The sequence below is a fragment of the Rhinolophus sinicus genome, linkage group LG04 (genome assembly GCF_036562045.2).
Source record: "Rhinolophus sinicus isolate RSC01 linkage group LG04, ASM3656204v1, whole genome shotgun sequence".
Classification (NCBI taxonomy): Eukaryota; Metazoa; Chordata; class Mammalia; order Chiroptera; family Rhinolophidae; genus Rhinolophus; species Rhinolophus sinicus.
Window position 1 is genome coordinate 152,775,676 of NC_133754.1, and position 25,851 is coordinate 152,801,526.

The 25,851-nt window shown below is 35.7% G+C and overlaps 1 protein-coding gene across 2 annotated transcripts in view; it reads right to left on the minus strand.

The window, feature by feature from the left end:
• Positions 1–1,964: 1,964 nt before the first annotated feature.
• The window catches only part of UBQLN1 (ubiquilin 1), a 38,234-nt gene continuing 14,347 nt past the window's right edge, over positions 1,965–25,851 (minus strand). Inside the window, exons 2-11 of one of the 2 annotated variants that reach the window (XM_019750109.2) lie at positions 22,764–22,915; positions 20,678–20,793; positions 16,555–16,817; positions 15,872–16,030; positions 15,481–15,715; positions 10,133–10,275; positions 7,035–7,118; positions 5,708–5,823; positions 5,282–5,450; positions 1,965–3,948 (exon numbers count right to left, since the gene is read on the minus strand). In XM_019750109.2, the coding sequence (XP_019605668.1) occupies positions 3,796–3,948; positions 5,282–5,450; positions 5,708–5,823; positions 7,035–7,118; positions 10,133–10,275; positions 15,481–15,715; positions 15,872–16,030; positions 16,555–16,817; positions 20,678–20,793; positions 22,764–22,915 (1,590 nt within the window). In that variant the 3' untranslated portion in view covers positions 1,965–3,795. The remainder of the gene's footprint in view (positions 3,949–5,281; positions 5,451–5,707; positions 5,824–7,034; positions 7,119–10,132; positions 10,276–15,480; positions 15,716–15,871; positions 16,031–16,554; positions 16,818–20,677; positions 20,794–22,763; positions 22,916–25,851) is intronic. The other variant, XM_019750110.2, reaches the window with a different exon arrangement.

The window sequence follows — 25,851 nt, forward strand, 5'->3', positions numbered from 1 at the left end:
CCACAAAACCAGTATTACAAGGAATGTTTGAGGGACTTCATGCAGGAAATAAAATCAAAATTATGAATAAAATGGCAATAGCTACACATCTATCAATAATTACTTTCAATATAAATGGACTGACTGGTCCAATCAAAAGAGATAGTAGGGCTGAATGGATAAGAAAACATATGCTGCCTACAAGACACTTGCTTCAGGTTGAAAGACACACACAGAAAGTAAAGGGATGGAAGAAATTTCATAAATGTGGAAATAAAAAAATAAAAAAAAGCTGGGGTAGCAATATTTATACTAGACGAAACAGACTTTAAAACAAAGGCTATAAGAAGAGACAAAGAAGGACCCAGTAATCCCACTTCAGGGTATTTATAAGAAACCCAAAACGCTACTTTGAGGGATCCTGTGCGTCCATATGTTCATTGCATCATTGTTTACAATGGCCAAGATGTGGAGGCAGCCTGTGTGTCCGTCAATGGACGAATGGATCAAGAATAGGTGGTACATATATACAATGGAATATTGCTCGGCCATGGAAAGAAATGGGTTCTCACCATCTGCAGCAGCATGGACGGACCTGGAGGGTACTGTGCAGAGTAGAGTATGTCAGACAGAGAAAGACAGATACAATGTAATTTCGTTTATATGTGGAATGTAAAGAACAAAATAAACAAGCACAACAGAAACAAACTCATAGATACAGAAAACATTTTGATGGTTACCAGATTGGGGGGTGGTGAGTGAAAAGGGGGGGAGGGATTAAGAAGTACAAATTGGTTGTTACAAAGTAGTTTGGGAGTGTAGCCTATAGCACAAGGGATACAGACAATAATATTGTAATAACTATGTATGGTGTCAGAAGGGTACTAGATTTGTTGGGGTGGTAATCGGAGGGGTTGGGGGGCAGGTTGAAAAAGGTGAAGAGATTAAGAAGTACAAATTGGTAGTCACAAAACAGTCGTGGGGACATAAAGTAAAGCACAGGGAATATAGTCAATAATATGGCAGTAACCACGTGTAGTGCCAGGTGAGTACTAGACTAGTCAGGGGGATCATTTCTTAAATTATACAAATGTCTAACCACTATGCTGTACACCTGAAATTAATATAAAATACTGAATGTCAACTGTAATTGATAAACTTAAAGAGGGGAGGGGGAGGGGAGAGGGAATAAGAGGTCCAAATTTCCAGGTATGAAACAAATTAAGTAATGGGGAGATAATATACAGCATGGAGAATATAGTCAATTATATTGTGATAGCACAGTAGTTTCAGATGGTTGCTGGACTTATCATGGTGATAACTTCTTTAGGTATATAAATGTTGAATAACTATGGTGTACCCCTGAAACTAATATAATATTGTATGTTAGCTATATTTTTAATAAAAAATCTTTAACAAAAAGATATCACAAATATTCCACTTGGTAAATAAAATCCTGAAATATTCTTTTCACCACTCCATTCTTTATTCAATTGTAATAACTCAATATGATAATTTAAGGCTATAGTATTTTAAATGTCTTTTTAATCTTTGAGAATTGTAAATATTTTGAACTCCTTAAAAGACATTCAGATGTAAGATAAACGTATTAGAAACAAGCAACAAAAAATCACACCACTGCAGCAGCTGAAAAGGTACGTAAGAGATCATTCAGTCCCGTGTACGCATGGGCCTCACTGCCATTTTTACAAAAAAGAAATCACGATGCCTTTACAAAGTCAAATAACTAGTCAGGTACCACAAAAAGCTAGCAGAGTCCACTTCACCTAACTCCCCAGTTGGCTATCTTTTTAACATATAATATAGTATATGCATATATATTAACTGAGGAAACGAAAAGTTAATAAAGAATCAAGTGTGATAAAATATGGGGAAATCAACTCCAACAGTCTTTAAAAGACATCGTTAGAAGTAAATTGAAGACATTTTTTTCTTTCTACAAAAGAGGCAAGACAAACCAAGTGTAAAAGCTAGAGATTTATTGTTATTTTGTGATTAATAAACTGTCAAATTGGTTATGACACTATCCCACACTGTATACCACCATTCGCCAGTACAAAAGTTTTTAAATCAGACTGAGGCATAAGGCAGAGAGAGCAAAGACACATGAATATCATCCTTAACAACTTCCTCTAGCCATGCCTCCACCTTGACCTTGGTACATGTTTTCCTCCTGGGGAAAGTGTCATAACAATGCACGGGCTAGTGGGCAACCTGACCTCTTGACCTTTTTGTTTTAATAGCAAGCAACTTACGGATGTAAAGGAATTCAAATTTTATTTCCCTTGATTTTATTGATCTGAACTCAATTTAGGTTACTTTAACATTTTAATTTCCTGTAAATGTACATGAGAGACTGTAATGACATAAGAGAATACTGAACCAGAGTCAGCCAAATATATTTCTGACCCCAAAGTTATGTTTTAATTGGTCCTAAAGGAATGTACCACCCCAACAATTTGAGAGTTAGGCAAACAGAACTTCTCTGGGGAGGAAAGAAAAAGGCTGTAGAAAGCCAAATGTACTCAACATTGTTAAAACGGCTCTTTGTTTTTCACCCCTGAATGATACTTGTTTACTACACTATATGCACAGAAATCCTAACAGAATCTTGGTTGCCAGTATTACTCAGGCTGGCCCAATCCAGGATAGATCCCCGCCCCCTCCCCTAAATTCCCTTCTCTGAGGCTCTGAAAGCACAATATTTAACTATTTCTTAATAAACTACCAAAACACTTCAGAAACAAGTAGCTCACAAATCATTTTAAATTCATGTATCGCCTGTGCATGAGAAATCTGATAAACCCAAATAACTGAAACATCAAGACACTTTCAGTGAAAGCAACATTTCAATTACAAAGTGTAATGCCTGTTTATCTACCTATGGGAGAAGCTGAAAAGTCCTAGGCAAATGCACTTTTGGGTTACACTATAGTGCTCCTTCAGTCTGCACAAAGATTAAGGTAATTTACAATCTGTGAATGTTGAGACAATGTTACATTATGTTGTCTGTACAATTAAATGGCCTTACAGAGATAACCAGAATTAGCTTTTCTACTATATTTTCAACAAACTTGACTAACTGGCACTTTTGCTGAGAGATGTTTATCAAAGATGCTGTAAGATTCTACACAATTAGGAAATACTCAACTTTAAAGTATTTCCTTACCTTTACCTCTTTTGGTTGTAGGTGTTTTGCTCAGAAAATCTACGGCAGTACGTTTCTAGAAATGCAGTCCCGAATGTGCATACTTTATTTGTATACAAATAAAGCAAAATTGTCAGTAGTATAAATCTTACAGCATTTTGTTTGCAAAAATACATGCCAAAGTCACAATAAGCAATATTGTATACCGCAAATTATAGAGCGCAAATGATTTGCTTCTTTTAATGCTTTTATTCTACATAAATTACTACCATAGGCTAATGTTTAAAAAGCAAATAAACTGGACAGATGCAGGACAAAAATCTGTTCACCTGACTATAAAAGGTGATATGTTTTTTAAAAATTACAATAAATGCAGAGGTGTCTGATGCATGCAATAGCCTTAAATGAAAAAGCATTGATTCCCATTGTTCCACAAAAAAAAAAAAAAAAGAAAAAAGAAAAGAAAAGGAAGGAAAAAAAACAGAGAAACCCACACATCTTACTGCACTCCACCTTAAAATGCATCATACTGGGTTTGTTTATAACAGCACAGAATTCCAAAAGTCAAAATGAAGTAAAGCAGGTATTTTAAAGATTTAAGAGCCGTTATCAAAAATAAATTACATTTTTTTCAAGATACAGAAACGCTATGATGGCTGGGAGCCAAGTAACCTTTCAATAGCCGCATTGATATCACCTCCTGTTGCTATTAGCGCTTGCAAGTTTGCTTCACGGTTCAAAAACCCCATAGCACTGAGTTGTTCCAGTTGTTGCTGAAATCTGACTTCTGGATTCTGCAGCTGTTAAGGAAAAAAATAACCAAAACTCTGAGCTACAAATGCACTGGAATCTCTCTCAAAACATTTTCAACATACTTAAAAGTCCATTAGCACATTATTTTGTTAAGTTTAAGTAGTCTAATTTATACCTAAACAACCATGTCAAATAGATCACATGCTTAAAAATATAGCTTAATAAACCTCAACCATTATTTTACGTATTTAAGAAACTAGTGAACAAGCAATGAAAATTATGTATGGAAATAGTTTAGAATTAGATAATTTATTTTGTAGCTATTGACCAAGTGGATAATTATAAAAGCCAACGTTCTCATGTATAAAATTCTGAAGTGCTAATGAGGCTTAGAATGTAGATTCAATTTCTGCATTGGCCAAAAGTCTTCAGAAAAAAGTTTCAGTTTCAGGCCCACAGACTATACTCCTAACAATTGAGCTGCATCAAATTTTTCTTCAATAATGAGGTAAGACAAAAATACATAAATGATCAATCAATCCTGATAAATCGATAATGAGGAGGCCTGTAGATTGTTCAACTTATAAAACAACTCTAATAATACCTAATTTTTTTTTCTCTCATTAAGTCCACGAATATTTACTGAGCAAGAAGCTATGCAAGGTATCAGGGATACAAATGCTTCTATGAGATAAAAGCCTGCCCTGTGTTTGTATTCAGTAAGGCTTAAAATAAGTAAGCATGCCATTATTTTGCCATGCTGAAGTTTGGAGGCAATCTACCATAATAGGTTTGAACTGGCAATCATCTTTGTATAATGGCAGACTCTTAATAAAGCCAATAATGTTTCCAGATGCTAAAACATTATTATGAGCTCACATTTTTTAGCCATATTTGTGAGGTGTACATATGTAACAGAAGTTCCTAGAAGAGATAGTGGTGGCAGGGGTAAGGTAGTTAGGTTTTGTTTAAGTCAGAATACAAAGACTAGATAGAATACAGTTGTTTGGGAGATATTTGGGGATAAGCAAGTTTCTTATTTCTCCCTGACAAACTTTTATAAAATTAACATATTTAACAATTTTCAAATACAGACTCCAAACAAGACTACATTTTTAAAGGCATTTTCTAAAAAATAAGGCAAAGTTTTAGCATTTCTTCCCTGCAACTGAAACATTTCCTTTAGTGTCTAATGTAGACACCAAGTGCTTTTCAGTACCAGAAACAGCTTTTGTAATGCCTATTTTAGAATCAATATCCTTAAGATTGTGCTTTTCATTACAGTCTAAACCCTATAGCACTTTCTTTTCTTTCTTTTTTTTTATTTTTGGAAATTTCTAACATAAGGAATGTAAAACGTGAACAGAAGAGCATCACTACCTGAGGATTTACTCCAGCAAGAGCCTGCAGCATTTGTTGGATAAACTGCTGGTGTCCAGGTTCGGTGGTTCCTGCAGTGGGACTGGGGTTTTCACTGGGGGCAGAGCTAGAGCCATTGGTTCCTGAAGAGCCTGCAGTGCTTCCTAATGCCCCCAGGCCAGGAGTAAACCTAAGTAAGGAAAGCACAAATTGGTAATAAAGCTAAATTCCTGCAAAATAGGAGGCCAGACCAGACAGCTGGTGTTAAATCAGTTACATTCTAACATAATATCAGCTAAGTTATACTTTTAAAATGAGAGCATTTTTTAACTCTGAAAGCTGTCTTAAAAACAATCTCAACAAAAAAAGGCAAAATGACATTAAGCCTGAAATTCTCAGAGAAAGTAATCGTTGTGCACTTTCATAACCTTCCCCAAAGAAGCCTACCCTGGGATGAGGCCGGGGGCTTCCGTTGCTAATGTCTGTAAACCCTGCTGAATCTGCAACAAGGCTTGCATTGCTCTAGGGTTTGACATTGCCGATAATGTATCAGGATTCTGCATCTGAGGAAGAAAGAAAACCGGTGGTTATGGGGGAATTACAACCAGTGACAGTAAAATTTAAATGTTTTCTTTGCTATGTTTCAGGAGAAAATCTAAAACCTTACTGCTAGACACTGGTAATCCATAATTTATTTCCCAAAATAAACACAAGCACCTCCTCTTTGACAGCAAACCTAGTGTGCAAATTGTTATTTGACCTCCTCCCAAATCCATCATGAAAGCCATCTTTCATAATGAAAGACAATCAGGAGCTCCTCTGGAAGCCACCACTGTTCCCTTTCTCCAACAGAAGATGAAAGTATTATTTCTAAGAGACAACTCCAAATGCACAATTTATATAAATGGTAATATGGTAAAAGCCACATATTCCTCCTGACCAAGTGTTATCTGTTTGTTGCTGATGTAACAATTTTACCAATAAACTACACTCTAAAACAATAGTTCCAAATTTGAAGTTAATACATGTGTCCTGAGTTCAGCTTCACTACTTCCAAATATACACCACCTGACTGACCAATAAAAGATAGGCTTACATTACAATAGATCAAGGACACTAACAAACCTTGGATAATGGTTTACAGGCCTGAGAATCATTTACATAATATTTAAAAGTCCTAGAACTACCAGTTTCAAAACACCAAGACTGATTTCTCTTTTATCTTTTTAAATAGTAACATACCATGGCAATCTCAAGTACTTTTTAATAATAAAGCCTTCCTTATATGACAACACTGACAATTTTAATCTTGCTAATTCCAAGTTTGAGGAAATGAGATCTACCCCATGAAAAACAGGTGATGTATTAAATTTGGAGGAATTAAAACATCACAAAGAAACCAAACCTGTAAAATAGGATAGGGTAGCTCTTTCCTGCTACTGGAGATTAGTTAACATGACACAGTGAAGCACTTCAAAGTTAGTCAAGTGAAAGGAAATGGTTTATGGTAGTAACAAAGCATTAAAAATCCTAAATCCTCAAAAGCAAAAATAAAACGGTCCTTTCCTCAGAATTTATGTTTAAGAAATACACAAAAGGTCAGCAGTGAAATGGGGCTCAGTTAATATCAAGCTGAGTTCTCTGTAAATTGACAGCATTACCAGACTCTATTCTATGTTTTGCTATCAGCCAGAGAAGAGCAAGGAAAATGTTTATCATCAAACTTTTTCAAGCAAATCATTACTGAAGATAGCTAGCATCTTTTCTTACTCACTTGTTGTAGGAAAGTTGGGAGCTGTTGTCTCATTTGTTCTTGAAGCTGAGGATTTCCAGCAAATAGGGGGTTATTCAGCATCATCTATGGGGCAAGTGTTCAAACAATTTTAACTGGAAATATCTGAAACAAGTAATGTACCTTGTTTAATAGTCTATCTTCCCCCAAGTGCCTAACCTGGCACTTAAAAAGGAGGAAGGTAGAACATGAATAAAAAAGAAGGGAAGATAGTGTCCACAAGAGGAAATCTCCAGAAAAAAAAAACAAAAACAAGGCATCTTCTCTCTCAATGAGAATGATGATTATGATAATGACATGCAGTATCCTAAGAAATAAAGGCAATCATTTTCTGAGGCTTTTCCTGGAGCAAAGGTGAATAGCTGCCCTTGAAAGAAAAATGGGAATAACTGGCATTCATGAGAATATATTTTCTGCTACACTGACAGAATAAACATAAGCATCAAAACATGAAACTATACACGGCTTGCTTAGACACCGCGACACACAAGTGGCAAGCAGAGAAAATCCAGATCTGGAACCACTAAACTACCTGCCTACTACAAAACAGCTAATATTAGGTCCAGAAAAATAACACCGCAGAACAGCAACCACCTTGCTAGAGAAAAGGAACTGGTAGGTGAAAATCAGCCCAGGACTAGCACCAGCAGATCTCCGGGGAATAAATACTTTACGACCTGAAAGATGTAAATCCATTTAAGAACACCAAGATTAGCCTCTGGATTTCACCTCACTATCACCAGAGATGAGAACAGCAGCATGCCCCCTAACCTTCAAATAGGTGTTAGAATTAAAAAGTCAGGGTCAGTATTAACATAATGCTAGATACCTGAAAATGAAATTCAATACATAATCAGCATAACCAGAATCTAGTAAATACTCATAGCTTTGAAAGACACAATTTTTTTTATCAGTTTCCCCACCAGAATGAAGAGTCAAATAACAATGATTTCCTGATAGCCTATTTACTGGCTCAAAGTTTGGGGGGAAATGATCCTTGCCCTCAAGTAGTTAGCCATATTTGAGAGTAATTATATGTAAGTACTAAAAGTAGAGAGAATTCCTCTCTCCCTCCTTTAGTTTATCTATTGTTGCAAAGTGGACTATTTAACTTTTTAAAAGAGTATCTAAAGCAGGAAGAAGTCAGACAATGTTTTATGGATATAGAGTATGTATTTCAATAAATAAAGTTTACAGTAAATAAAGTAATACCTACTTGAGCTCAACAAACCTGCTTCTTTATTGGCTCCAAATACTTTTTATTATGAAGATATTAATGAAGTCATCACATTTATCTTCCCAATTCATGTTATTGAAAAAGCATGTCACCTTAAACTTAATTCATTCTTTCATAGAAAATCATATCTCATTTGATTAGGATATTTCTCCTAACTTACCTGTTTATATAACAATAGTTTTTACACTCAGACTTTTTCGAATGCCTAAAAATCAAAATCAGAACAGAGAACTACAAACTTTAATCTGCTGATAACCAGAGCACATTGTAAATGTTTCTAAATCGTCTATAATAAAAGACATTTCTTCTTTGTCAACATTTTGCTTTGAAGAAAGTGCTCATGTCACTTTATAAATGTAAAATTGTTAGTAAAAATGGCTGGGAATGTGCTTGCTAAAGTCAAATTGTTAAAGATGCACATTCAATGTTAATTATTAGTCAAATATACATTTAAAAACATACAAATAGGATCACTTTATAGCCATATGTTCCACATTTAAATAAAGTGCTATGATCACAGGAAAGTGTGGCATTTAATACTAATAACTCAAGTCTGATAATTTTCATATGAGTAAAATGTTTCGTAAAATGTACCTACAATATACAAAATTAAAAGAGTATACAAAAACTCACCTAAAAACTTGTTCTTTATTTTCAATTCCACAAAAGTTTAAGAGGGCAAAAGTTATTGATGAAAATTATAGCTCAAAGATATATGCTAAATACTTCAATCAATAAGGTTACAGACTTCAGAAAATAAAAAGCATTTCATTTGACATAATGTAGAAAGTGATTACCTTTAAAAACTTTTGGAAATGGAAATAAACTATAAAGCAAACTATTTCAAATTCGTAACATTCTACAAAAGTCATTTTCAATAAATAGCAAATGTAAACTACAGGTGATCAAGGCTTATTTTATATTCTCCAAGGTTTTTCAAGGCCAATGGTTCTTAACCTAGGGGTATATCAGAATCACCTACGGAACTTGGGGCGGGGAGAGATCCAACGCAGTTATGTGAAAATCTCTCAGTCTGGCTCAAATAAACTCTTACAAGCTTTCAAAAAAAAAGGGGGGGGGGACCGGTTAGCTCAGTTGGTTAGAGTGCTAATAACACCAAGGCTGCCAGTTCGATCCCCGCATGGGCCACTGTGAGCTGTGCCCTCCTCAAAAAAAAAGATGTCAGGATGGGGGCCAAGAATTTTTTTTTTTCCATTTTAAAGCTCCCAAAGTGATCCTAAATGTTCAGCGAGAGTTGAGATCCACTAATTTTCTTAGCTATGGTCTCTTCAGTAACAAATTAGGAAATGAACAAAGGACCAGGATATTAACTTGGTGGGGAGCTGGGTAGATCAACAATAGAAAGAATGAGAACATTGTTCCCACAAATCTTCCTCTGCCTTTAATAAACAATTTAAGGCTATTTTATAACTGCCATTTTGAACATGATTACTCAGAATCTGTGTGAATAAATGAAAGTATTTCAAATGTATTAACACTGTTTTTAATCATGTTCAAGATTTATATTTCATTAAAGAATGTATCTTTAAAAAGGAAAGCAACCCAAAACTTTCCTATTCTTCTCCTAAATCAGCATATGTAGGTAACAAAGTACACCTGCATTTCTTTATAGCCAGTAAATGGCAGAAATGAAGCTGCAAAGAAACAAACTGTCCAAAAAGTGGAGATGCAGTTTACCTACTTTTCAAGTGTGTTAAAGTAGCACACAACACAAATATGCCAAAATCACAAGTATCTGACAAATATGCCAAAATCACAAGTATCCAATTAGGTTATTTCAATTCACACTGCACAGTCCTTCTCAATACAATTACAAACTCACCTGTGCAGCAAGGTCAGGGTTCTGGCTTAGTGACTGCATCATGCTTCTCATGTAGGGGGCAGACAACATGTTTTGCATAAGTTGTGGGTTTTCAGTTATTTGTTGCAACAAGCTCTGCATTCCTGGTGTGTTGAACATACTAGCTGGAAGTTTGTTTAAAAAAGAAAAAACACTGTATCAAGGAAAATATATGTAAACAAAAGTGAAATTTTTAAACAACATATACTGTGCATAATTTTAGCAGAGGAGTACACATATTACTTATCAACTGAACTAATTAATGAAGAATTTTAAAAACTAAGATCTCCAAAACACATCCAACATATACCAGGAAAGGAGGGCTTTTAAACATTCTGGTTGCATTCACAGTAAAATCACATCTAATGGAAAAGTTAAATTCTATATCCATTTAAGACAAAAATTAAGTTATGGTCAAAATTACTATTGAAAAATCCCATAAATTGACATCTGAGCCAACTCTCCCTCCAGGATCACTTAATCAGAATCCTAGTCAGCACTCAATATGCTCACACTGAAGAAAGACGGAAGCCTTCTTGCCAATGGAACAATAGATGCAGACCTCCATCCCGTTTTCACTGGGCACTGGCACTCACTAAGCAAAATGGCAGACACATTTAACATTTCAGGGACCAGAAAGGATAGAGACTAATAGTAGTATCTGGAGCCAGATTATTTGGATTAAGATCTAATCTATGTAACTTTGGGCAAGTTATTTGGCTTCTTCATACTTCAGTTTTCCCATCTGTAAAACAGGGTAAATAGTATCTACTTCATAGGGCAGTTGTGACCATTGAATTAGTAAAGTGCTTGCTACTATTATTTTCTAGTTTTTCTTTTCTTTTTGTTTTGGTGAGAGCTACAGCTAAATTTATTTGAATTCAACTTTCTTTGAAAACAAATTAATTTGTTCAATATACATCCAGATTTTTCACTTGCTGACTACATATACTCAAACTCAAATACATTCTCAAACTCATATTGTACTTAACTCATTAACTTTTTCAGTTCCCTTATGCTCTTATTCCATCCAATGTTTCATCAGGCTTCAAAAAACATATGAAGCCTTCTCACTTATCTTTCTAGTTATTACAATTTGTTTTTTAAACACTAATTTCTTGTTTTTCTCCTATTTTTCTCATGTTTCAATTTTGTTCTTTTCCTACATCCTAGAGTCCAAGAATATTATAAGACAGAGGCTGACAAACATAGCCTGAGGGAAAATATGGCCCATGAGAACTGTTTCTAGATAGCCCATAAGCTAAAAATGTTTTTTACATTTTTAAATGATTAGAGAAAATAAACATTTTGTGAAATGCAAAAACTGTATGAAATTCAAACTTCAGTGCCCATAAATAATGTTTACTGAAACACAGTGATGCTCATTTGTTTGTCTATGGCTGCTTTTGCACTACAAAAACAGACTTGAATGGCCTCAACAGAGGCTAATGGTCTCAAGAGAGGCTTATGTGACACTACCCTACTGCCCCATACTACTGCTCAGTGTACCACAAATCACAGTAACTGTTATACCTGATGCCACACAAATCACTGTAGCATGTTATTTTATTTATTACCAATGCACACCTATCATGTCAGAATGAGAAGAAAAAGGAAGAATTAGGTTATGAATGTCATGCCTTTAAGGCATAGAGTATGGATTCTTTTATTAAATGAGATGGCAAAATTTTGTATTTATTATGCAATGACACTAAAGAATACAATACACTTTGACACTGCTAGACTAAGTACTCATCACAGTACTCCCAACTCACAAAAAAGCAAGTCACAAAAAATAAAATTTAAAATGCAATATCCCACAGCCAAATTTCTTCACAAAAACAAAACATGAAAATAAGGCTGCAATCACAGTGAAGTTTCCAAGTGACTTATTTGTTAGTCAGGTAAGGAAAGCAGTGTACTAATGGTGATTAATTAACATGGGTTCAGTAAATCTTGATTGCGGCAGCCAAATAAATGTGCCCTGAGAAAATATATTTAAAACTAGCCTTTCAGGGAGAACAGCTCCTCAAGAGTTAAGGACATTGGGCTCAACATCAATACTCAAGTAAAAAACAATGCAAATTATTTTGAGTGGTATTCCTTGGATCTCGATGAACTGCCAGATGTTATTGATACTGACCCGTTCATTTTATTTGAGGAAACAATGCCTAGTTTGAAGGGACTTAAAATTAGCCTCTATTAAGCAGTTGCATGGACTAACTACAGGTAAACTATTTCAAAGTTGAGAAAATACTAGTTCACCACAACCTGAAGTAGAATCTGATGGAATGTGCTAGATCTGATGATGATAAAAGCACATGTGAAGGAGTAAAAGAATTAGTTGGACAAATATACAAAGCTTGTAAAAAATAAAATGTATTTACAGACTATTCATTGTCTTATTCACTGGCAAGTACTCTGGAAAATATTTTGAACTATCATGTTATTAAACCAGTACGAGTTTCAATCACTTTTGTGAACTAAGCCACAGTCAATTCCATGAATTTTTGTTAGAAATAGCCTGTCTTACGCAATCACACAGCAGCTTGATAGCTTAGCAGAGGTAAAGATTTACTGGCAAATTTTTCAGGTTAGGGCTAAGACTGAAATTCTTCTAATCCACTCAACCACCAGTATGAAAGAAAGACTAAATGACTTTGGAAATCACCTTTTGCTAGAGACTTGGTAATGTTTCTCAATTAATTCAACAAGGCAAAACAGCATTTACATGCAAAACTCATACAGTGGTAAAGTCATTTCAACAACTGAAATTGGTAAAATCACAAGCAACATCGAGGTACTTTATACATTCTCATACTGTCAAAACTTTAAAGATCTCCATTCCCACTATTTGCAGTAGATGCATTTTTTATCTCACATTACCATTCCAGCAACATTTTCTAGACCTCAGTGCAAGTGCAAAGAACTTCCACATTTCAAAGTTCATTTAACTATAATTGAGGCACTACCACCTAACCTTCAATTGGAAGTGATTTAGCATGCAGTAACATGCTAAAAGCAAAGACTCTAATAGAATCCTGTAAGTGCTTTCCAACCTGATGAATATGCTATTAAAATCATGTACTTTTGAAATGAGTACAGTCGGTCCTCCCTATCTGCAGGTTTCACATCTGTGGATTCAACCAACCATGGATTGAAAATAATCAAAGTAAAAAAAGAAAACCCAGAAAGTTCCTAAAAGCAAAACTTGAATGTCAAGGGCCAAGCACTATGCTGAATCAATGCAACTGAAGTGATGTGTAGCCATACCTTGCTACAGCCTATAATGCAAACACTACACCATTTTATATAAAGGACTTAAAAGCATGAATGGACTTTGGTATCTGCAGAGGGTCCTGAAACCAATCTCCTACATTACCAAGGGACCGTATTTGAATGAAATAAGTAAAATCTCATTATATATCAGTATTAATAGATAAACATTTGCAATGGGGAACTGTGTGAATACCAACTAAGCAAAATGTCATCCCCCAAAAAGAAACCCATTCCTATCATTTGTAGATACATATAAAAAAATATTTTTAATTCCATCAATAAAAAAACTTGTGGACATGTTTTCTCTTGAAATGTAATATTCTTGACTCTGCCTCTTGACCTGAAAGAGGTCCTTTACAGGAAAAATTTGCTAACCCCTGCTTTAAGATTTCTCTACCTTCTAGAGTTAAGTGTATATAGGGCAAAAGAGAGGTCAAGAAATTCATCTTTACAGATACATGTGTACACACATGTATATAACGTGTATATCCAACTTCAAAGAGTTGAGTAAAATTCATACTAGTGTACAAACATGCTAACAATTTGTTAGGCCAGCAAAGTAAATTCATTTTTGCTGTTTCTTGTTTTCCTTTGATGGTAGCATTAACATGAAGTCTTAACCAGATCACAGTACCAAGCCATTAAATAAAAAATCTGAGTAAAAAGTTGCAAAACTGATTTTTTGTTTGTTAGAAAAAAGTTACTGTAAAAAACCATGGTGTAGTAAAAAAACAGTTTGCGTATTAGGAAATCTGATTAAATCGTTGTTTTTGTCAGCTCTAAGACCTTTAAAATGTGAATAAAGCATCTCCCTCAAAAGATTATTAATAAGAATCAAATAAGCAGTAAGTAAAATACAGAACAGGATGACTTTTTTAAAATTTAGAAATGGTATTACTTCAGATGTTAATTAGATTTACTGTGGCAATCATTTTGTAATACATACAGACATCGAATCATTATGTTGTATACCTGAAACTAATATATGTTAATTATACCTCAATTTTAAAACATGGCTATTACTTTAATTTTTATAAAACCTGTATTATATCCAGACACCTCATGCTATCCACTGTATTCTATAAAAGAATATATACCACTGTGACTACCAATTACACTGCCTATTCTGATTTCTTTTCTCAGTAATGAATTTTAAAAAAATTCTTCATCAAGCATGTCATGTTTACACTTCCTCTGCCAAGGCACAGGCATCTTTTAAAATATATTATTCAGTCCTTCTCATCTTAAGGAATTGGTCCCAGGCTTTCATTTCTTCTCATTTATATGCCAAATATTAGAACTAAAACCATCCCTCTGGCTACCAACTTCAGACCTAATCTTACATGTAAATATCTTAACAGTTGGAAAAAGGATATCCATTTATGAATCCAGTCTACAAGGAAATCATTAAAGTAAATTCCTAACCTGTTCATACATTAGACTCTAACAGCTTTATACAAACACAGATCTTAAACCCCACTGTGGAAGATGCTGATCCACGAGGTCTGAGGTTAAGACCTGGAAATTGGATTTTTAACAAACCTGGCAGGTGCTCTGATGCAGCTAGTTTAGCCCTGTCTCAGGACGGGAGTTGAGAACCTGCTGATCTAGAACAAAACCAGACTAAAGCCAGGAAACATATGCTCTAGTAATAAGCACACAGGTAACTGTGTTCCCTCTGCACTTCCTTTTTCCAAATGTTGAAATGAGACGACCGACCACCTACTTCTCCCAAACTATCTTATGAAAATGTTAAAAAAACAAAACTGCCCCTGGAAATCCTCAGTAACCCTTTCTATTATAATGCACACAACTGATCAATACTAATCATTACATGTTTAAAGCTTTCTTTAAAAGAACCCAAACCTTACAACATGAAAAGATAGTTCATAAATGCTACTTGTCATACAGAGGAGAGAGAGAGAGAGAGACAGAGAGAGAGAGAGAGAGAGAGAGAGAGAGAGGCACAAAGAATAACAGTGTTAAGAAATGGTTTCGTTATTCAAATAAGTGAGAACAGCAAAGAAAAGTACAGGTTGTTACGAATATACCTCCTACTCCAGGCCCCAAACTCGGTGCGGTAGAACTCTGCCCAGCAGTGCCGCTCGAAGCACTACCACCAGTGCCCCCTACAGTGTTGGTGCTGCCACTGGACGCTGATGAATTCTGGGCAGTCTGTGGAGCCCACGGATTGGGTAATGGATCTCTATTTTCTGTACGGGAAGGTTGACTACCTTCACCTGAGGATGTATTGTTCACTAAGGAAGCGAATGGATTACCACCAAACTGTAATAAAAAACACAAAAACCATAAAAAATAAGCTTTTGTTGTAAATAAGATTATGAAAATTTTTTAATGAAAAGCACATTCCTCAATTACACACACATTATTGTTAAAACAGGAGATGCCCCTTGGCCTGAGCCTGGGAGCCAATGTTATCACCTGCTCTTGTGCAGCGCTCAGCATTGGTTCCTGAATATCTGTGTACATGCGCCGTAAAGCATTGTATCCCCCTGGGATGCTTTCCAGGTTGCTCAAGGCTCGGTCCTGGTTTCTCATCATTTCCTGCATCATTGCTGGATTCCTGGCAAGTTCCAATGTCTAAAGAAAAGATTTCCATAAAAAAAGGGCAATGAAACACACATGAATTACTTTAGTTATTAACTGCCACAGCTAATTTTATCAAGTTTTCTAATTCCATCAACTATCAGTCTTCAATATTGAAATCCGAAAATTATTTTAAACAATTCCTATTGGATTTCACCTCAAAAAGCAAGCTAACATTCAAACCCTTTCAAGAAAGAAGCACTTTGGTATAAATGAATGCCCATCTCCTGAACTGGACTCTGTTTCTTAAATCTGAAAAATATCTATTTACAAGGATCTTTAAAATATAGCAGAAAATTCACAGTTCAAATAGTTTAAATTAGTGCTTTGTTCAAATAATCTAAATTAGTGCTTTGTTCAAATAATCTAAATTAGTGCTTTGCTGAGTTTTCCTGAGCAAAGATTAAGATTTCCTTTTTTATCTTAGCCATATACATACAGGCCAAGCTCTTTAGGCATAAGAAAATTAATAAAGTATAATATTTTAGCTAAATAAAATGGAAGAACATTCTACATACTTGTCTCATAATATCTGGATTATTTAGCATATGACTAATTTCTGGATTTCTCTGTATCAATTGCTGCATCTGTGGGTTGGCCATAATTAACTGCCTCATCAGGTCAGGATTTGAAAGCATGCTCTGGACAAAGGGATTCTCCATGATCTGGACCATCATTTCAGGATTGGACATAAGTTGCCGCTGCATCTGGCTTTGTAGTTCAGAGAAGTTGGTAGTGTTCAAACCCAAGCTACTCAACCCTGCAAGTCCTCCCAGGCCACCTAAGGGGGAAAGAGAGAAAAAAAGACACATAAATGAAAGTCAGAAATTTTGTCATTAACATTACTGCTAAAATATGAAGATGCAAAAATATTAACTGAATCAATAGTTCATCACAGAAAACCATTATAAAGCAAAAACAGAATTTCTATTACTTTTTATAAATACATATTTAATTTCTATAACTGAAATTAGCCAAAAATGTATTCTCCCTGATACTTAGGTTTAAGTAATAAAACCATACATATTTTTCTTATGCGTGGTATAATATATATTTCTTATGTGTGGTATAATACAAAAATATAAATCATGTGCCACATGACTGTTGTTCTGGTCAACAACGGACTGCATATACGATGTTGGTCCCTTAAGATTACAATGGAGCCGCGTACTTCCCATCACCACCAACCTCAGGGAAGGGAAGCAGAAGGCGCTCGAGTCTGAGCTCTGTAACAAACTCTTAAGCAATGATTTAGAGAGCTTCTGGATTGGTGAACATATCTAAATGCTATTAGAGTGACATGCCCAGAGAGGGCATGTAAGCTCTGTACTCACCCCCAAGCCCCTTACCCCTGCCCTATGCTTCTCTTCCATTTGTCTAATTCTAATAAACTAGTAAATATAAGTATCTTCCTGAATTCTCTGAGCCATTCTAGCAAATTACCAAGCCTGAGGAGGGGGTTGCGGGAAACCCCAATTTATAGCTTGCCGGTCAGAAGCAGAGGTGGTATGGGATTTGGACTGTTATCTGAAGTAGGGGCAGTCTTAGGGGCTGAGCCCTTTAACTTGTGGGATCTGACACTAATTCCAGGTAGGTAGTATCAGAATTGAACTATTGGACACCCATGTAGTGTTGAAAAATTGACTGGTGTCAGAGAAACACCCCTTAATATGCCAACTAAAGGAAGAAAGAAATGAAAAATATGCACTGGATTATACTTCTAACAATCTCTTTGCAAAAGACTAGTTTAAGTATAGCAATCTACCTATAAACTCTGGTTAGAGAAGAGCTGCTGTCAATCAAAGAGAGAAAAGGCCAGGACATTCAATAGAATGAAATCATGAAGAAACTTAATAGTTCCAAGAGGATGATAAAGTGCTTATCATATAATGTTTACTTTGTGAAAATTACATAACCAACCAAATGCATTCATTCTTCACTTACTGAGCACTTTCTATATATGCCAGGGACTGTGCTACATGTTGGGAATAAGGTGACAAGAAAGACATAAGAACTACCCTCAGAACTCAATCTAGTGGGAAAGACAGAAAAGAAAAACAAATGCAGAGAAGTACTACAATAGATAGTCCCAGGTATTATGGTAATATAGTACCTAAGTGGGATGGCTGCTTTTCCACAACGTGATACTTAATGAGTTTGGAGAATGAATAAGTGGCAAGGAGAAGAAGTGGGGAGTGTTAGGAGAGTTAATAATAGGCACAACAATATATACAAGAAGTAGAGATAAATATTAGACGTATTCTTGAAACTGCAAAAAAATTCAGTATAACTGGAATGGCAGACAACAGTGCTCATTAATCATTCCATGTGTAGCTTTATATTTTTTTTGCAGCTGGACAGGCCCATGTGACTAGTTACAGCCAAAGGACTGCAAGAAATGATGGGTATCACTTCTAGCCATAGCATAGGAGGTCTAACTTGACACTCTTTAGCCGTATCTCTGCCATGTTCCAAGTGGTGCAGTTGCAAGATAACAGAATTCTGTTAGCCTGAGTCTCTGAAGACTATGCAGATGGGGGCCCCACTAACCAACAAAAAGCATACAGCATGAAGGAAAGCTTTGGAGCAAGAAATTAAGCTTTGTGGTAATTAGCCACTGAGTTTGGGGTTATCTGTTACCACAGGATAGCTTATCCTGACTAACAGAACTGTTGAGATGTAGTAAGAAATGAGGATGCAGAGGTAGACAAGAGCTAAATCACAGAGAATCTTGAAAGATTTTAAGCAGAATAGTCACTTAAGATGTTCTTATTTTAATAGCAGTGTAGAAATGACCCAGAGCAAACACTACAGATTTTAAAAGTTGAGAACCTACATCAAGAAAGTAGCAATAATTGCATCGGGTGGGAGAGAAAAGGTTATGGATCAAGAGATCTGGTGAGGAAGAGGTAGTGGTTTGAGGAGCAAACTGATGAGTATTTGCATTTATTTTGTTTTCTTTTGCTTTCTGAGGGAACACATACAGGCTAAAGTAGTTAGAGACCATCAGGTAATACGAAAGAGAGTTGAAAACAGGCATGGAGTTCAGAAGTGATGTGGGTTGAGATAGAGTTGAGAGTTACCAGGATATATATAGTGAGGATAATGTCACTCAGGAAAACGAGTAAAAGAAGATAAAAAAGACAAGGCAGAACTGTGAGGAACAATACCTACACAAGCAACAGAAGAAAACACACCTACAAAAGAGACAGAAAAAAAAGGGTCATAAAATGAACTAGAAATTAAAGAAAGAAAATTTCAAGGAGAGATTGATAAGCATTAAGAGACTGATTTAAAATCTAAAAAGTGTCCACTAATTTTGGTAAGCTAAGAGGTCAATGGTGACCTTATCAAAGGAATTTTCAGCGAAGTGATAAGAAAAATTAGGGCACAGCAAACTTAGTGAAAAGGAAATGTAGCCAGAAAACAGAAAATGCCTTTTCCAAAGACAGCTGAGAAGGGAAGCAAAAGAAAGGGTGGCAGTAAGATTCTGTGGCTTTTACACATGGGATAGACCTTAATATGAGAACAGGCAGCAAAAAGAAAAACTGAATATATAGAGTAAATGGAGTACTTGGTAGAAGGGGGTAGGAATGAATCCAGAAATGAGGAGATACAGAAAATGTATAGCCTCAGACAAATTAACTATAAACCTCTCTATGCTTTAATTTTTTTCCCTATAAAACGAGGGAGGTGGGGAACAACTGACACCTAAACAATACCTTTTACGGGTCTGAAGATTAAATAATTTCATCCTAATCTTTCTAGATTGTTCTTGTTAATAATTTTGCCATCTGAAACTCATTGGCCTAAACCAACAGAGACACATTTAGCCTAAGATCTTTTTAGAAAATAAAAACAGCAAATATTTTTTACAAAGCAAATGTGAAGCCAAGCCATGCCCTAAATGTTTCCAACATACTTGGCATAGAACTCAATTACTAAAAAACATTTTATGAAAGTATAAAAGGTATGATCCTTGATATGTGAAAATTGTACATGTAAAAACAGACATATTTCAAGGTACTATACTTGTCAACTTAAGAACTGAAAGAAGCATTAAGCTTCTATCTATCTAGTTCAACTTTTGTTAGCTTCAGGATACTTCCCCCTCACCCCCACCCTACCCCCAACAAAACCTTCCATAGAACCTCAGTATATAAAACTGATGGAAGAAAAGTGGTTTTGGCTGGTGCAGGAAATCCTTAACCACTGGGCTTGCTCCTAGGCCCCAGCCCTTTCTGTGTGTTCAGGAGTTAGAAAATCACTAAATGCAGTCTGAACCCTTTGTTTTACAAGTGAGAAAATTATATCAGGATCTTAGTTTATGATCAACAATTAGCTATTCTTCCTCAGATTCAATTATGTGGTAGTCAGATCAAGTATACATATACTACCTCTTTCATTATTAAAAAGAAATATGTCACTTATTGACCATTTACTAAATATAAATGTAAGTTAACCATGCATATCTATATTCCCAACTATCTCCTTACTACCTACAATTACAGAAATAAGCTATAAATTTTTTTGTTGTTGTTAAAGTGACTTAATGTGTAATTCTGTCATTTAATCAAAACTACCATGGGAAGAAGGCAATTTTTTCCCCCAATTCCTTTGAAAATGACTAAAGACACTTACCTAAGCCAAAAGGGTTGCTAGTGGCAGAACCAGATGTGGAGTTACTATTAGGAGCTGAAGATGTGGTAGCATTGCTTCCACTGGTATTTGTTTGCTGGGTTGAATGATCCTGAGGCCTAGGGAAAATAATTAAATCATGGTATAAACAGTACAATTGATCATTTTTAAAAAGACCTCTGAAACTGACACCCAGAAATAAAGTGTAAGTTTTCAGACCAACTCAAATTATCATAAAGTAAATACTGTGAGATAACTAAGCATTAGGAACACAAATGTAAAGGAATGTAGTAAAACCTTACAAAAACCAAACTATACTTCAATTGCCCCATCTCCTCGAGTATAATGTATATAAATATTTCATTACTTTCAATCATACTGATTATGTATAACAGGGAGATGGGTCACTCACAGAAGAGAATCAGTGACCTATCACACCCAAAAAGCTCAATTATATAAGCAACTTTTTACCTACCCCCTGAGTTTTGAGTGTTGGAAGAAGTTTTACTCAGACTCTTAAAATTGTTGTAAGTGAAAAATAAAGAGATACTTCATCAAAAGAAGGCTGAGAAGTGAATACAAATAATAACTGATTACTAAATAAAAAGATAAATTTTTTTGGAAACCCCTTCCATCTGATACCAGTTAATTAAGAGTTCTGAATCTCATTCACTGCTTCTTTCATTGATTCTAAGATGCGGATTTTTTTCATTTTAACATCTCTAAAACCAGGATCTGTATTACAACTGTATTCTACATAACTTCAACTGAGTGACTGAGTACACACTGTTGTACAATATATGCTGTGTTTACCATATAAAGTGTCTTCAGAAATATTACACCATTAACTGGTGTAACTACTAAAATGAAGTTATTGTGTATACAAAAAGCACAGAAACAGGAGGAATGAATTTTGTATCTGTGAAGCAAATATTTGCTGTTAGGGAAAACCAGCACAAAAACTTGCAGAATGGTTATCAACAGCTTGAAAGAACCTCCTGGAGAAAATACTGCAGCGCTCTTTTAAGAAATGTTGCATCACCTACTGTATTGAGAAGAGTTTCATGCCATATGGAAAAATATGGACACGAATAAATAAGTCAAAAGGTGATTCAAAAGACTCAGACTCAATATGAAGTAATGATAGGAATGCCTTAACCAATTTATTTCATGCATGTTTTCTTTGTACATATGCACAAGAATAATATCGTATCTACATAAGTCTGAAGGAGTTCTTTCACTAAATAGAAAATTAAAGTTTTAAAACAAAACATATCAGCTTAGTTGGCAGTAATTTTTCTTAGCCATACACAAAATAAAGGTCCCTCTTAAAAATGTATGGTGCCGGGGCCACCCCGGTGGCTCAGGCGGTTAGAGCTCCATGCTCCTAACTCCAAAGGCTGCCGGTTCGATTCCCACATGGGCCAGTGGGCTCTCAACCACAAGGTTGCCAGTTCAATTCCTCGGGTCCCGCAAGGGATGGTGGGCTCTGCCCCCTGCAACTAAGATTGAACAGGGCACCTTGAGCTGAGCTGCCTCCCGGATAGCTCAGTTGTTGGTTGGAGTGCGTCCTCTCAACCACAAGGTTGCCGGTTCGACTCCCGCAAGGGATGGTGGGCTGTGCCCCCTACAACTAGCAACGGCAACTGGACCTGGAGCTGAGCTGCACCCTCCACAACTAAGACTGAAAGGACAACAACTTGGAAAAAAGAAGTCCTGGAAGTACACACTGTTCCCCAATAAAGTCCTGTTCCCCTTCCCCAATAAAATCTTTAAAAAAAAAAAATGCATGGTGCCTTAGATTTAATGAAATATGATTATAATTTGTGGTTTGCCAAAGAGATGAAACCACTCCAATCTTTGTCCAAAAATCTCCCCAAAAAAAGCATACCTAAAAACATATTAATTTGCTTGTTCTGTAATTCAAATAATTTAGCTATGACTCTATACTGATGAGCCTTCTAAACCATCAAATGTGTAAGCATCAGCATTACTTAATTATATTAGTTATTTTTAAAAAGTTTTATTTTTAAAGAGAAATATAATCATTTATTCATGGTTGAAAGCAATATGTCTTCTAAAAACATACCTGTTTTGTGTTTTGATGACGAGGTGAACAGTAAGTCCATCATGAATTCCATGCTGACTCAAAGTATCTTGATCTTTCAAAATTTTTCCAGCAAATATCAACACAAGTTGGTCAGTATGTGATTTGAAACGTTTAGAGATTTCTTCCTTGAACTAAGACATAAGATAAAAATAAAATAAATATGTATTACAGGTGCTTGATAGCACCATCTAGTTTAGTTTCTAAAATAAATACCTCAGAGGCCCCTTCAACAGATGCATCTTTTCTGTGTCTCTTGATCTTAGTAGGAAGTGTTACCACTGCACTCATCTTCAAACATAAGCTTTTATTACAGGTGCGTTTTTCCTATATTCAGTCTTCTGCTAAGATCTAACAATTCATTTCTTTGCAACATCCTCTTCTAATTACATCAAGAATACTAAATGTAGTTCGAGGCACACATAGCTCTTACCAAATTTACAATAACCTATTCTCAGAGTTCTAGCTCCACTTCTGTTCCTTTCTAGTTGAATATGTGTGTCCATACACACACAGCCAATATACAGTACACAGCTGAATATATATTCTTGTCCTATTATACTGACTTTCCTCCTCACCTCTTTTATTCAACATTTATTAGCAAGCAGTATTATGCAGATACAAAAATATGAAGCAAAAATCTTTCTTTGAAGGAGAACAATCCAACAAAAGAAGTCAGTTAAGTAAACTACAAAGTACAGAGGAAGCACAAAGGGTAGTTTGAGAAAGCTTTCCAGTGAAAACTAAAGATAGATTCAGAAGTAACCAGGAAAACCTGAAGGTTTGGAGAATAACATGCAAAACTAGACAAGAGAAAAGAACCTAATACTATAAAGAAAAGCTTACTTATTCTATGCTAGGTCAGGTCATTGTTTCTCAAACCTCTTATCAAAGCCTAAATGCTTAGGCTTTACTCCCATAGTCCAAATCAGGAAACTTCAGCGTGGGCCAAGGAATCTACATTTATTGACTACCTGAGGGAATCAGTCCAAATTCAGAAAATAACATCTTAAACCATTCTACACATGCTCTACAGAAGTGGTTCTCAACAGATGACTGCACTATTTATCGCCAAGGGTGTGTTTAAGAAATGTAAGGGGGTATTTCGGGTTGTCACAGTAAATGCAAAGACACATTTGCATCTATATCTGAGACTTTTATGAGATCTTGTGGGAATGGAGAAGGGGCAGTGTAGAGAGATATGAACAAAACAAGACAGGCCACATGTCAATCATTGTTGAAAATGAGAGGTGCATTCAAGTTCATCACACGTTACCTCTGAGTATGAATAAAATTTTCCATAATCAAGTTACAACACTCAATGTAAGCAACTGATTTTTTTTAAATCAAAGATAATGCAAAATTATACTGCAGAAAATATATGAGCTTTTCCAACTGAACTTTTCTTCCTTTATCTGAAATTAATGATATATAACCCTTTAATCTAAGACAAGCAATTTCCAAATACAGTAACTAAAAAAATCTTTGTAGAACACCATTTGCGTAACATTCTATATAGATAGGCCAATCCATAATTTAACCATTCCCTTGTTATTAGACATTTCTCCCTTTGGTTGCTATGAGAAATACTAATAACCTAATGAGCAGCAACACATGGTTTTGTAAAAATTGAATGAGAACATATGTAAAATGCAAGCGCCAGGCCCACAGTAGCTACTATGCCAGCTCTCTTAAGCCTCAATAACTTGGCGAGACACACAATTTTTAATCCTATTTCAGATACAGAAACAAAGAGAGGTTCAAAATGTCCCTCTCCTCTCAAAATGACACAACTAATACTGCTAGTAGGATTCAAAGAATAAGGTCTGATTTCAAGGATAAGACTACCCAGATTGCCTAGATCCTATTTCATATGTAAAATGAGAGTAATCTAGGGTTGGTGTTTCTTAACATTAAACTAAGAAATCCTTTTCAGAATCCTTCATGTCGTTCCAAAATAAGTGATTTAACTGTCTAACATACAATTGTACATTTTAGCATATTTTAGGATTTGAGGGTAAGATGCGCGATTGAAGACACACATCTACTCTTAAATTCTTTCAAATCCCCACTAAAACAATAAAGGATTTTGTAAATGCTTTCTGGAGCTATATATCTTACATGTTATACAATTTGCCCACTTAAGGTATACAATTCAATTGGTTTTGGTATATTCACAAATGTGTGCAGCCATCACCACGGTCAATTTTAGAACATTTCATCCCCTCAAAAAGAAACCAGTACACTTTTTAGCTATCACCTTCCTATCCCCTCATCACTCCAAGCCATAAAAAACCACTAATCTAGTCTCCGCCTTTATAGATTTGCCTATTCTGCACATTTCACTTAATTGCAATCCTGTAACATGCAGTCTTTGTGACCCCTTTCATTTAGCATGTTTTCAAGGTCCATCCATGTTGTAGTATGTATCAGTATGTCGTTCCTTTTATGGCCAAATATCCCACTGTGTGGGTATACAACACTTTGCTTATGCATTCATCAGATGATTGACATTTGGGTTGTTTCCACCCTTGGGCTATTGTGAATACTGCTGTTATAAACATTCATGTACAAGTTTTTACGTAGACATGTTTTCATTTCTCTTGGGTACACACATAGATGTGGAATTACTGGGTCATATGTTAACTCTTGATTTGACCAGTTCAAGAACCACCAGTGTTATCCTAAATGGCTGCACCATTCATTGCACATTCCCACCAGCTGCATATAAGGGTTCCAATCTCTCCACATCCTCAGTTTATTATCTGACATTTAAAAATATATATTATATTGGGGAACAGTGTATTTCTCCGGGGCCCATCAGCTCCAAGTCACTGTCCTTTAGTCCAGTTGTGGAGGGCGTAGCTCAGTCCCAAGTCAATGACCATTTTCAATCTTTAGTTGCAGGGGGCGCGGCCCACCATCCCATGCAGGAATTGAACCGGCAACCTTATTGTTGAGAGCTCGCGCTCTAACCAAATGAGCCATTCGGCCACCCCTCCAGAAGCTCAGCGACAGCTCGTTGTCTTCAATCTAGGTGTGGAGGGCGTAGCTCACTGGCTCATGTGGG